This window comes from Zeus faber (genome assembly GCF_960531495.2).
Source record: "Zeus faber genome assembly, chromosome: 7".
Classification (NCBI taxonomy): Eukaryota; Metazoa; Chordata; class Actinopteri; order Zeiformes; family Zeidae; genus Zeus; species Zeus faber.
The window spans coordinates 28,725,738-28,739,317 of record NC_137203.1 but is presented as its reverse complement, the minus strand read 5'-3'; the positions used below and the strand labels follow the sequence as shown (position 1 = coordinate 28,739,317).

The following is a 13,580-nucleotide window of genomic DNA, read 5'->3' as shown; positions in this document are numbered from 1 at the left end:
AATGGCGCCTGCGCCACACTGCTTCTCTGTGCTGGGTTGCATAATCCCCTTGGACAAACGCAAAACGATACCTGCTGGCACTGCAGTCTAACGGCCAGATGAGGTCCATACAGAGTCTTTCAAACAGGACCTCGACTAGGGGGAGGGGTCTCACGGCGTTCTTGACATAGCCAGAGGGTTGACTAACTGCCACTCAGGACACGCAGAGCACTATTTATGCACATCTGCCCAAATGCCCGGCCAATAGAAGCGGGCCATTATCCGCTGTTGTGTTTTCTTGTCACCGAGGTGACCAGCCATCAGGTTATGGTGACCCGCCTGAAAGAGCATATCCCGGCGGCTCTTCGGCACGATCAACTGGGTTATCTCCTCTCCTGTCTGAATAACACGGCTCACTTGATATAACCTGTCCCTAATCACTGAAAAATATTGGGTGAGTGAGCATGGCGTCTGGGTGCGTTAATACGCCATGGATTTTAACTACCCCGTCAAAGGCCTGCGTAGGGTGTCGTCTTCTGAGAGCTCCAGCGGAAAATGGTCGATTGGGAAGGTTAAGGGAACTGGGGGAGATTCTACCTAGGTTCCCGCTGCCCCTGCACCCTTCGAAGCCCACCGATGACCCCTCCGTGTCACTGTGCGCCACGTAACACTCACATTTCCCTACTGGCCATGAATACACAGCCTCTCTCATGAACGCGTCAAACCCTGACCAATCCGTGCCCACAATCAGGGAGTGCGACAGGCGAGAACATACCGCAGCCTGTACCCTAGGCTTTTTTCCCTAAATAATTATTCCGTAATGAATTTCGAGCTGGACCATCAGGTACGTGTGAATATCCCCCTGCACACAACGGTCCTCCACCTGTGACACCTTGAACCAGGCGTTGCTGGACCATCGTCTGCGAACAGCCCGAGTCCAGCAAAGCCTGATGTCTACCCCCTTGTAGCCTGACCGGTACTTGGTAGGCCTCTTTCCGACCGGGGGAGGGGTCCCACGTGCCTGCAACCCAGACCACCAGGCCGACCGCAGTGTCCGCACCCCTGCCCAGAAGGTCTGCGCAGCTCCCTGATTCCCTGAGGGAGCACCGCCCTAGGAGGTGAGGGGGGACAAAGAGGGGACATTGACATTGTCCTCCGGGCCACCGCGACAGGCTGAGGACCTTGCAAATCCCGTGTGGGTCCTAGGGTCAGAGGCCCCTGGCCGGCTCTTGGCTCTCAGGTAACACCATACTCCAGGGAGCTCACGCTGGCAAGGTTGCCCCAGCTGACAGCGGAGGTAGTCCTGCTCCACCTCCAGATCTGCGAGGCGTTTCCACAGCCAGCAGATCGGCTCCGGGGCTCCTTTCACTCGACGCCCTGCCTCTCACTGGTCTCTGCTCAGGTGCCACTTGTGGGAGTTCCCGCCCACAGGTATGGGTTTAGGGAGGGAGACGGAGACTTTCTGGCCATGGTGCACCAACATGGCGAGAGTTTTTATTGTGAACTTCCACAATAAGGTACCCTGGCCACAAGTATATATGACAAATTATGATTAGTATAATAATGTGGAAGATTATGATCCTCTTGGGCACAGAAGGAATGGCATTTCGATGCTGGGCTGCTGACCAGCCCGTGTGTCAATCCCCTCTGCAAGACAGACCAACATTAAGAAAACTCCCTGCCTCAAGTCGGACGGCGCTGATTGGGACAATTCAAGGCAGAGAATTCAAGAATGCTTGACCACGCCCCTTTGTTCAACACACCCCTATACCAGAATGATAGTGCGTTGAGACAAACATTTCTCCAGTGCTGGCACTGCCTCAGTTCTCATAATTCATATAAGAAAGTGAAAAGAAAGAAAAATTGTAGGTCATGTTTCTTCTACACAACAAAATAGTGTATCATGATGGGACTAAATCTTAATTCCATAAGATTATTTCAAGATGATACACACTCATATCTAATATCTACCCTGGCGTTAAAACAAATGGCAAGGATAATGAGAAGTTGTTATTTGCACCACAGTCTTCATATTCAAATGTCAAAGGATACGATTGCTGCTGTATTTTTCAACCAAGGGCTTATTGAAATGTTGGTTCCCATACAGCACAGTGTTTCTCAGCACTAAAGCGGTACATTGAGGTTGTGCTATGAACAGTTATAAATGATGAGAACCACACATCATAACCTATCCTTTAAATTTGGATGACAACTAAACTGTCTCCCAAACATTGCGTTTCTGCTGCTGTCATTCAGAGCCAGTGACATCTCCACCGACCTTGCCCCTGTCCATACACGAGCCGGTGCGCTGCACTTGCTCCATGCAGGGGACGGGTTTCTCCTGCCCCAGTGGGGTCGGAGGGCGCCCCCTGCTCATGAAGGTGGTGACGGGGGACATCTTGGTGGACATCACCGGCCGCAACGTCTCAGAGTATCTCCTCTTCACGTCAGACCGACTGCGGCTGCACAGGTGGGACAAAAGCGCATGCTGAGTCCACAGAAATTTAGTATAAAGTGCAGCGGAACTTGACATTTTAGAATTAAAAATGTATAAAAATTGAAAAACGATCTGGCCACGGCTCTTATGTACTTAAGAAATGTGAGTGAAATGTCACTAAATGTATACTTCTTCACAATTCTCAGATAAACTCAATACTAGATGATGAATTGAATAGCTGCTAGATTTTAATATACATATTCAATTAAAGGTTCCTGCCTATTTTTCAAATAACTTGAGTAACCAGTTTATAGATTAATAGGGAATTTATCTTGGTGACGATTCGGAGATCAGATATTGTACCTAATGCAAAGGGAAAGTATAATTCAATGTTTTATTTGCTATTGTGTATTGGTTCAATTTTGTACTGATCTGTAATTGTCTTCAACAGATATGGTGGCATAACGGTGGGAAACATACAGAAATCCATCCCAGCGTCCTTCGGGATAAAAACGCCCCCCATGGTCCGCAAGATAGCAGTTCGCAGATCGGCCCAGGTGAGAGGGCAGCGCACGCTCTGAAATAGACCCCGGTGGCATGAAGCACCATTAACAGTTTGCCCCCTCCTCCAGGTCCTGTATAACAACAAAGGCTACCACAGCATGCCAACCTTCCTCAATGTCCTCAATAACGCCATCCTGCGCGCAAACCTGCCTGCATCCAAGGGGAATCCTGCTGCGTATGGTAAGGAAATAAAACAGGCAGGGCTTTCTATACTTGAAGACTTCATGATTTTCTTGTTTTAACGATAAATGCACATTGGTGCATGTTGTTGTTTGATTAAATCAGCTAAGATAACTTTTTACATTGTATTTGCTGCCGATAGGAATCACACTGACCAACCACCCGATGAATAGAACCAGTGCCAGTCTCTCCCTGGACTACCTGTAAGTTTCTCTGTTGTCCTGATGGCTGGTTTTCTATCAATGTCTCATCTTTCTTAATGTTTGTTATAACTTTAATGTCTCTGTCTAACAGCTGTATTCATATCCATCTACCCTGCCCTTCTGTTATGTACCAATTCAACTCAAACTCATTTAATCCTATCTCACTCTCATATCATGTTATTATTTCCCATTTTCATCTCACTTTCATCTCATTCTCATTTCACGTAATTTTCTTTCCATCCCATTCTATTTCATTTGCATCTTACATTTATTCTGATTCAATATCACTCTCATCTCATTCTCTCACTCTCTTTTAATTGTACTCACTCTCATCTCATTTAATTTAATTCTATCTCGCTCTCATCGCATTCTATTCTTCACTCTCTAGACTTCAGGGGACAGACGTGGTGATCGCCATCTTCATCATCGTGGCCATGTCCTTTGTGCCGGCCAGCTTTGTGGTGTTCCTGGTGGCAGAGAAGTCCACCAAGGCCAAGCACCTGCAGTTTGTCAGCGGGTGTGACCCTGTGATCTACTGGCTGGCTAACTACATATGGGACATGGTGAGCTGGGGGGCAGTTAGGGTGTTACACTGCTTCTCAGTGCCTTCAAAACAGAATTATGTCTGTCAGTGTCCTGTGATGACTTCCAAGTTTTAATGCAGGCAGTGAGACGGTTTGTGTGTGTGTGTGTGTGTGTGTGGGTGTGGGTGTGGGTGTGTGTGTGTGTGTGTGGAGTTATGCATGAGAGTGCATGAGAGACATAGAGTAGGGACACAGGACTTTTTCGATTTCCCGACTGCATGGTTGAATCCCTGTATATCTCTGAAAGGGAGCTAGGAGAGTGCACTTGAGTGCCATTTCCATCAGTCCTTGTCAACCATGAATAAAATGAGAGAACGACACGTGCCTCTTCAGCCTAACCTCTTTCCCTCTCCCTCTCTCTCTTTCAGCTGAACTACCTGGTACCGGCCACGTGCTGCGTCCTCATTCTGTTTGTGTTCGACCTGCCCGCGTATACCTCCCCCACCAACTTCCCGGCCGTCCTCTCCCTCTTCCTCCTCTACGGGTGAGTAGAGGAGGACCTCACCCCACCCCACCACTTCTGTTCTCTCCTCTCTTTCCTTAGGAAGGTTTATTTTTAGAGTGAAAGGTACAAAGTCACCCTGCTTTGGATGGAATTGTGGGAGTGCCTTTGCATCTGTGTCCTCATTTATATGGTAATGACCAAGGCATAAAACTGGAAGAAATCTCCCCAGCACATGTGACGGGGAGGACAGTGGGAGGACAGTCACAGCACTCTTCGGTTCTCATTACAGTCACAAAATGCATAATGTATAGTCACCCCCCTCACAACGAGTTATAATTAATATTTGAAGGCACCTTAAAAAAGGCTCTGATTGTATCTGAGCCCATATATATGGCATTAAAACTCAGAATTTAATCGTGGGAACTTTTCAATTAGTTGAACAGTCATTTTTAAGGACAAGTACTGATACTAGTACAAATACCAATATACCTCCAACAGGTCAGACGAGTCGATCTGTCATTGAGGTCACCAAACAATTGGTTGACTTTCCATAGCACCATCATTCTTTTACTCTTCACTCTAACTTGTTCCAGATGGTCCATCACTCCCATCATGTACCCAGCTTCCTTCTGGTTCGAGGTGCCCAGCACGGCCTACGTCTTCCTCATTGTCATAAACCTCTTTATCGGCATCACGGCCACAGTGGCCACTTTCCTCCTGCAGCTCTTTGAACATGACAAGGTCAGTCTGGCTTGTAACCAGCATGTTGCTCCGTTTTTTTGTTTCATGCTTGAGTGCTTGAAAGTGTGCTCTTATTTCTGAAAGTAGTGGAAGTAACTCATATCAGTTCTGTGTGGACAGTAGTGGGGGGATTGCTGTGGAACTTGGCCTTTAGTCCATAACCCCTTCACATACGCTTACCCCGCAGGATCTGAAGAGAGTCAACAGCTATCTGAAGTCCTGTTTCCTCATCTTCCCCAACTACAACCTCGGCCACGGCCTGATGGAGATGGCCTACAATGAGTATATCAACGAGTACTACGCCAAGATAGGTGTGTGTTGCACTAGCATTCTAGGCTAGCTCAAGCTAATATAGAAGCAGACAAGAGCCACATCCATGACACGTACTTATGATCAGATATACTGTAGACTGTAAATCACACTCAAACACATTTACAATCACATGTATCTTATCTGAAAGTTCCTTGGCATGTTAGTAGAGCCCAAACTCATATTGGCAACATCCCTGATGAACATGTTCTTAAGTCTTTTTTCCCAGAGCTTATTTGCACGGATGATCTGCATGCCTTTTATAGTGTTGACTGACTTTATCCAAAATTCATAAGTAGACCTTTAAACGCCATAGGCGATGCAAATCTTGTTGACATCTAATCAAGTTGTGGTCTGAGGCTGTTGATAAAACAAGGGCTTCACCTCTTCCAGGCCAGTTTGACAAGATGAAATCGCCGTTTGAGTGGGACATTGTGACTCGCGGTCTGGTTGCCATGACAATCGAGGGATTTGTGGGATTCCTCATCACCATCTTGTGCCAGTACAACTTTCTGAGGAAACCTCAGTGAGTCTGAGAATGTACTCTTAAAATAGAAAAAGGTGTTTTGAAATGTCTTCTTTCAGAGTGGAGACTGCCGAAAGTCTGTTATTATTGTTTTAAATCCCTTCAATTAGCTATTCTCTAAGATAGTTGAATGATATATTGGCTGAATAATCATACACGTGCAATTCCAGAATAATCTGTGATCTACTGTGCGCAACAAGATGAACGCTCCGCCAGACTCATGTAGATGAGCCTGTGGACGTGCTCCGTTTCAGGAGGGTGCCCGTGAGCTGCCAGCCCATAGAGGACGATGACGTGGACGTGTCCTGCGAGAGGCGGAGGGTGCTGCGCGGAGACGCGGACAATGACATGCTGAAAATTGACAACCTCACCAAGGTCCCCTCCCCATCTCATTATTAGTATTTTTATTTTGCGTCATGAAAAAAGGAAGCCCTTGAATGATTTTTTAAAAGTTCTTCATTGTATTGCAGTACTTCACTGCAATAAAGATGGGGACTCCTACAAGTTCTCATGTAAAATGGCATTCTCCCCCTTTTGGCGCCAGGTGTACAAGTCCAGGAAGATGGGCCGCATCCTGGCGGTGGACAGGCTGTGTCTCGGCGTCCGTCCTGGGGAGTGCTTCGGCCTGCTGGGCGTGAATGGCGCAGGCAAGACCACCACCTTCAAGATGCTGACTGGAGACGAGAGCACCACAGGCGGGGAGGCCTTCATCAGCGGAAACAGGTAGGAGCCAGATTGATTTCAGATCTCCTGGATTTATACCGCTGCTACTAACACTATAGTTGTATTCCCTGGAAGTGAGTACAATATGTATACAGTATATGTGTTTATTTTTGTATATATCTATGTGCAGTATCCTGAAGGAGCTGTTGCGCGTCCAGCAGAGTATCGGGTATTGTCCCCAGTTTGACGCTCTGTTCGAGGACCTGACGGCCAGGGAGCACCTGGAGCTCTACACCCGCCTCCGCGGCATTCCCTGGAAGGACCAGGAGAGGGTTTGTCACACACCCATTTGATTGAAGGTTGAATTGATTCTGATTTTTGTAGAATACATACGTGAATGTATCTTACATGTAGCACTTCCCCCTCTCTCTCCTCTCCTCCAGGTGGTCCAATGGGCATTAGAGAAACTGGAGCTCTCCAAGGACGCGGACAAGCCCGCTGGTACCTACAGTGGCGGGAACAAACGCAAGCTTTCCACTGCCATAGCCCTGATTGGCTACCCCTCCCTCATCTTCCTGGTAAGCGGCGTGAACTTCACATGCATACCAGACTCTTGGACTATGTAGTACTGTTATTTTTTTAACAATTTGAAAACGCTTAGCAAAGTCAAACTCCTTTTTCAAACAGGTTCATCATACTTACAAAGCACAGGATTTTGGCCCTGTAGAAACGGCCCTATAGAAAGTCACAATTCAATGAATTCAATGAAAAACATCTACATTATGATGATTGTATATATGGATTTCAGCGCACAACTCTGTAAATGTGTTGTCTTGTTGTCTGATTGGCTCCTCAGGACGAGCCCACCACCGGCATGGACCCCAAGGCACGCAGGTTCCTCTGGAATTTGATCCTCGACATCATCAAGACCGGCCGGTCCGTAGTGCTGACGTCACACAGGTGGGACGATCCGTGTTCATTACATTTTTTTGTCTGTCATTTAATCTCAAAATCACAAGTTGTTGTGAATTAGACTGACATTTTTTACTAAGGCAGATTTTCCCATCAGCAAAATGGTCAATTCAATTTAAGAGTTGTATCTTCTCTATTGGCCCCCGCACTGCAGCATGGAGGAGTGCGAGGCACTGTGCACCAGACTGGGCATCATGGTTAACGGCAGATTCAAGTGCCTGGGCAGCATCCAACACCTGAAGAACAGGTCTGAAGCCGAACCTACAAATTGGCATGTCTACAGATCTGCAGTTATTGAAATTAAGCTGTTCTGTTATCTCTTCTCATCTCAGAGGGTTTCACAGTGTTCTCAACAGGGTTTTGGGACTATCTGTCTAATATTCTAATATCTACAATGCTCTAATTCAAAAATAAAAACATTTGGCTTTCTGGTTGGCGATAGTGGCAGTGCCCCTTGCGGTCGCCTGCGCCGGCGCTCCAGTCGACTTTGCACATTTTTAGTATTGTTTTTCCGTTTTTTTTCATCATAATGTCCGCTGAAAAAAGCATCGGCAGTTATCTCTTACGGCCGCGATGCACTCGTGGATATAAAAACTTCCCTAAAAGGAACAACTTTGGGACTTTTTATCTGTGGAAACTAGAGTGGCCGACTGAAATTCTATGCGCGAACACTCTCAACAAACAACAACAACAAAAAATGGAGCCGCTGTTCCACGAGCGGGGCCCACGGAGAAAGCACTGTGGTAAACGAGACGGCATTCAGGTCAGAATGCGGACGCAAACCTTTACCATCCACCTCTGCCAAGTATCCTTCTTGCCAACGTTCAGTCTCTGGGGAACAAGATGGATGAACTTCGAGCGATGATTAAAATTCCAATGGGACACAAGGAACTGTTGCGTCCTCTGCTTGACGGAGACATGGCTGAAACCCACTGGTGCTGGATGAAGCCATTCCTCCCAGCCGAGTCCCTTCTCCATGTTTCCGCGGCGGACAGATCAGGGGAGTTAGGGAAATCCGAAAGGTGGAGGCGTCTGCGGTAAAACAACCACTGGTGCCCCCACAAACAACACTAAGTCTCCTCTCCCGCTCCTGCTCGCTGAACCTGGAAACAGCTGACCATCTTATGCCCGTCCATTTTAATCTCTCCCGGGAATTCAGCACAGTCATCATCACAGCCGTTTATATTCCGCCGCAAGCGGACCACCGACACAGCACTGTCGGACCTGTATGATGTGTTTTGCGGATTTTCAAAACAAACAATCCCGACGTGGCTGTGGTGGTGACTGTGGGACTTTAAACAGGGCAAACCTTAAAAAAAACTTGTGTGGGACCACTGCTACACACCTTACAAGAATGGATGCAAGACCGTCTCGCTCCCCTGGTCTTCGGGAAAATCAGACCCGTTGCAGTTTTGCGTACCAGCAGAAACAGATCCACGGATGACGTGGTCTCCTCGGTACTGCACACCACGCTCACCACACATGGATGGCTGGAGGGGGGCCTATGTGGGATTTGCTGTTCATTGATTATAGTTCAGCTTTCAATACCATAGTCCCCACCAGACTGGCGGTCAAGCTGAAGGAGCTTGGACTGAATACATTAATATTACATTTACTTTTTAGTCATTTAGCAGACGCTTTTTATCCAAAGTGACTTACAAGGGAGAATAACATTCAAGCTACATGTTGACAGAGACATTAGTGTAACTGTGATGTTCTGATGTTATCTGGGGAAAGGGCGACCCTAGTGGTAAACTCTAAACGCGATGTTGTTTGTACTATCGATCTTGCCGTAGTTTTGGGTTCGATGACACATGTGGAAAGTGAGCCCGCCACATGCATTCTTTTTTGGTCCGGTTTGCGTAGAAAAACACGTTTGTCTATTTTACAGTGCTTGCTAAGTAAAAGTTTGAAACGATACAAGCTTGCTTCATTCTTGGAAAAAACTGTTTAACTATCTGTTGAGCCAATGTAGCAGGTGTGTGCACCACACCACACACACACTGAAGCGGGGGCAAAAAAAGTAAAAAAGAACAAACTCTTCCAACGGCCAGCGTTCGTCCGATCTGTAAGTCAAAAAACAAAAACGACTAAAGCAATCAGCATGTCACTAAAAAAGAGACGAAGAGGATTTTGTTGAACTAGAAACAAGATCACAAAATATCCAACTGCTCCAGATCCAGCAGAAAAATCTGTAGCTAAACTCATTGTAAGCACGGGCTAAAGCAGAGGCTGCACGTGCAGAGCTCCGCATTCACTAGACCAAGAGGCAGAGCTAATAAAAACAACAAGCCATTCTAAAACGCCAGGTCCTGCACGAACTGAAAATTAGCAAAGGCAGCGGCTACCGCTAACGCCGAAGCCGAAATCCTAGAAGCAGCTGCTGAAGAAGAATATGAAATATGTGCTGTCAAACCCAATTAAAAATGAACACAGCGCCGCTTAGCAAGTTGAAATTCAGAAGAAAAAATGCTGAAATGCAGATTTCCTGTTTACACATCCAGGTCCACCAGTCCCTATCAGTGTGTAAAAGCGGCCAATATAGAAAAATATTGACCACAAAATTTATTGACCTGCCTCGACACCCACACACACAGAGGAGAAGGTTACCAAAATCAGGTAAACCAGCACTGCACAGAGAAAAAATCATACAGCTACAGAGAGCTCTCCCACAACCTGAAAACCAACCAGTGATGATTTCAAAACCTTCCCAGCCTTACCACATACCGCTCCAAAAATCTGTCTTGCATTAGTGTATCCTGTGGGCCAAAGAGACCTAGCCATGAAGACCTACATTGTTTCTTGATGACCAGAGCAACAAGTCCTTAGGCAAAAACTGAATTCTTCCCCACATTTTCAGAATTCAAGGCCCAGGAAACAAGATACACTTTGAAGACATGTTCAGGAGTGGTGGATACGGCCGGACGGCGAGCCAGGCAACTTCATGGTGGAGTCATTAGACAGCAACCATCCACATTCCCCCTGCCTACTCTGATTGAGTGTGACATGCTGCCAGATGACAGGTCTGAAAATACCATCACCAGACGTAGCCAAACATCATCCTCACCTCAAAACACTTGGCAGACAAAAATCCCCAGTCCTGGACCCAGACCCGCCCATCCTTTCTTCCTCCTTGGGAGAGGACTTAACTCAGGTGCACAAAAGTGCGGCAAACAAATGTAATGGGCCACACAAACGCACCGTTTGCCCAGCGACTCGACCTTGGATGGGTGATAATTGGAGATGTGTGTCTGGGAAAACCCACCACTGCCAGCGTCTTTCAGAAACCAGTGTGCTGAGGAATGGGCGCCAATCCCCTCCTTTTGCACCAGCAGCTTAACGGTCAGAGAGAAGATTGACAGCCCTGTGCCACGCCACATCTCTCCATGTGTGTCTCATGCAGGCGATGAAAGAGACAGCCTGGGCAGAAAACGTTTTTTCAAAGAACACAACGCGACGACCAATTTGGCCTTTCCATCGATGATGAGCTGTTTCCTTGACCTCATGGATAAGGAAAGTCTACATGAACAAAGCACACTGCTGGGTAGCACCACTGCCATTCAGGCCAAACAGGGCCCCGTCTGCCCAAACAAACAGACAACATGCTGTTAAACCGCCTCGCCTCCCTCCGCCGCATGCTGGAGAAGAAAACAATGCCGTGAAAACAACACTTCAACTTCATGCAAGCAATGTTCGATGCAGACACATTTCACTTTCCATGTATCCAAAGAGAAGAAAGCCATTCACTAGAAGGGGAATCCTGTTTACTGTCAATGGGCTTTTATGACCCCCTGGGCTATGTGGCAACCTGTCCACAATTCAAGGAAAGGCCTTAGTCAGGGAGCTGTCTGCCGAACAAGCTGAATGGGATTGCTCCCCTGCCAGCGTTAAAAGAGGAACGATGGGAAAAATGTGGACCAACTCACTCTGTGAGCTTGAGCAGCTTCAGATTGAAAGACCCTATGTGCCCGTTTCCTTGTGCTCCACAAAAACACAGAGAAACTCTGTGTCTTCCTCTGATGCTTCCACTATGGCCCATGTCAGCAGTGGCCTATCTTAAAAGCAACAGATGAAAATCGGGACGGATTCACATTGGATTTTGTCATGGGCAAGGTCAAAGCTGGCTCCTCGTCCCCCCACATACTGTTCCACGGCTCGAACTTTGTGGTGCTGTCTCTTGGCTCTTGAAATGGCGGACTTGATTACAGAAGATCTCGACACAGACATTCACAAGGTCACATTCTACACAGACAGCCCGAATCGTATTGGGCTACAAACAACAAGCAGGGGAGGCAGGTACAGGCGTTGGCCAACGCATTCTTGAAAACGCCGGCATCAAGAGTACCTGGTGTCCACTCCAACCAAGGAGAAAAGTGGGCACATGGACCAAGCCAAAGCTGAGCCAAGGAGATTGCTCAGGAGGCTCAAGGATGCACAGGTCAAGCGGAAACGAATGGCCAGTCGGAGTGGGGTGAACGCCATTCCCAACAAAGACTCTAAGTCCGCAAAGTAGATGTGAGGGTGGGTCAGACAGGGTACTCAGCGGGTGTATTCTAGACGAGTCTCTGAAGTTGTTTTTACTTGTAAAAAGGGGAATAGTGTTATAATACATTATAACAAGCGGGGAGTGTGATGTTTCTGATGTTATCTGGGGAAAAGGGCGACCCTAGTGGTAACTCTAAACGCGTAGTTTGTTTTGTACTATCGATCTTGCTGTAGTTTGGGGTTTGATGACACATGCGGAAGTGAGCCGCCACATGCATTCTTTTTTTGATCCGGTTGGATGGAAAAACACGTTTGTCTTTTTAAAGTGCTTTCTAAGTAAAAGTTTTGAACGATACAAGGTGCTTTCATTCTTGGAAAAAACTGTTAACTATCTGTCGAGCCGATGTAGCAGGTGTGCACACACACACACTGAAGCGGGGGCAGAATAGTAACAATAAAATACTGCTTAGTAGTACTAAGTAATTGTAAAATAGGAGAGGAGGTACTCTCTGAAGAGCTGGGTCTTCAAGTGCTTCTTAAAGACAGAGAGGGAGGTCCTTGCTCTGGTCGTTTTTTGGCAGCTCGTTCTACCAATGTGAAAACTACAAATGAGAAATAAAACTGGATTGCCGTGGTTGTACGGCCGGCAGAGCCAGGCGACGCTCAATTGATGAGCGCAGCAATCCGGGGGGTAAACATGCTTTTTACAAGAGCATTTTAAGTAGGTGGGGAGCATTCCCCAAACAATCACTCTGTAGGCAAGCATAAGAGACTTGAACTTGATGCGAGCGGCTACAGGTAAACCAGTGGAGCTCGATGAGCAGCGGAGTGACATGTGCCCTCTTTGGCTTGGTTGAACACCAGTCGCGCCGCGCCGCATTCTGTGTCATCTTCAGTGGCTTCACCGCACAGGCCGGCAAGCCTGTTAAGAGGGCGTTTGCAGTAGTCGAGACAGGACATCACCAAGGTTTTGTACCAGCAGTTTGAGTGGCATATTGGTTTCAGGTAACGGCCTGACTTTTTCGGATGTTTGAATAGTGCGAAGCGGCAGGACTGGGAGACGGCGGCAACATGGTCCGAGAATGTCAGTTGGGTCACCAATAATGGACACCTAGATTCCTTGCAGCCTTGGTAGGGAAACAAGAGATAGAGAGTAAATTTTTAATATCAATGTTGTGATAAATACCTTGTTTGGCTGGGAAGACCAGCAGTTTCCGTTTTCGCCATTTTGTTTTAGTTGAAGATGATAATCCTTCATCCATGTGGATTATGTCAGCGAGACAATCGGAGATCCGCGTCAAGACAGTGGGGTCATCAGGCAGGAAAGGACAGATTAGAGTTTGAGTATCATCCGCATAGCAGTGATATGAAAAATCCATGCGAGCGGATGAATCGGGCCCAGTGAGGTGGTGTATATGGCAAAAGAGCTTAGAATTAATTATATGTGTGATTGCCGGGGTGACAGTCGGTTGATATGGCTTGAAGGAGCTTA

At 47.1% G+C, this 13,580-nt stretch overlaps 1 protein-coding gene across 1 annotated transcript in view; it reads left to right on the top strand.

Moving 5' to 3' along the window:
• Positions 1-13,580, top strand: part of abca2 (ATP-binding cassette, sub-family A (ABC1), member 2) — a 59,515-nt gene that overhangs the window by 37,259 nt on the left and 8,676 nt on the right. Inside the window, exons 25-39 of the mRNA XM_080003409.1 lie at positions 2,236-2,449; positions 2,868-2,973; positions 3,049-3,160; positions 3,303-3,363; positions 3,752-3,926; positions 4,316-4,431; positions 4,986-5,133; positions 5,321-5,444; positions 5,836-5,968; positions 6,223-6,343; positions 6,513-6,691; positions 6,822-6,963; positions 7,075-7,209; positions 7,488-7,591; positions 7,758-7,850. Coding sequence (XP_079859535.1) covers positions 2,236-2,449; positions 2,868-2,973; positions 3,049-3,160; positions 3,303-3,363; positions 3,752-3,926; positions 4,316-4,431; positions 4,986-5,133; positions 5,321-5,444; positions 5,836-5,968; positions 6,223-6,343; positions 6,513-6,691; positions 6,822-6,963; positions 7,075-7,209; positions 7,488-7,591; positions 7,758-7,850 — 1,963 coding nt within the window. The remainder of the gene's footprint in view (positions 1-2,235; positions 2,450-2,867; positions 2,974-3,048; positions 3,161-3,302; positions 3,364-3,751; positions 3,927-4,315; positions 4,432-4,985; positions 5,134-5,320; positions 5,445-5,835; positions 5,969-6,222; positions 6,344-6,512; positions 6,692-6,821; positions 6,964-7,074; positions 7,210-7,487; positions 7,592-7,757; positions 7,851-13,580) is intronic.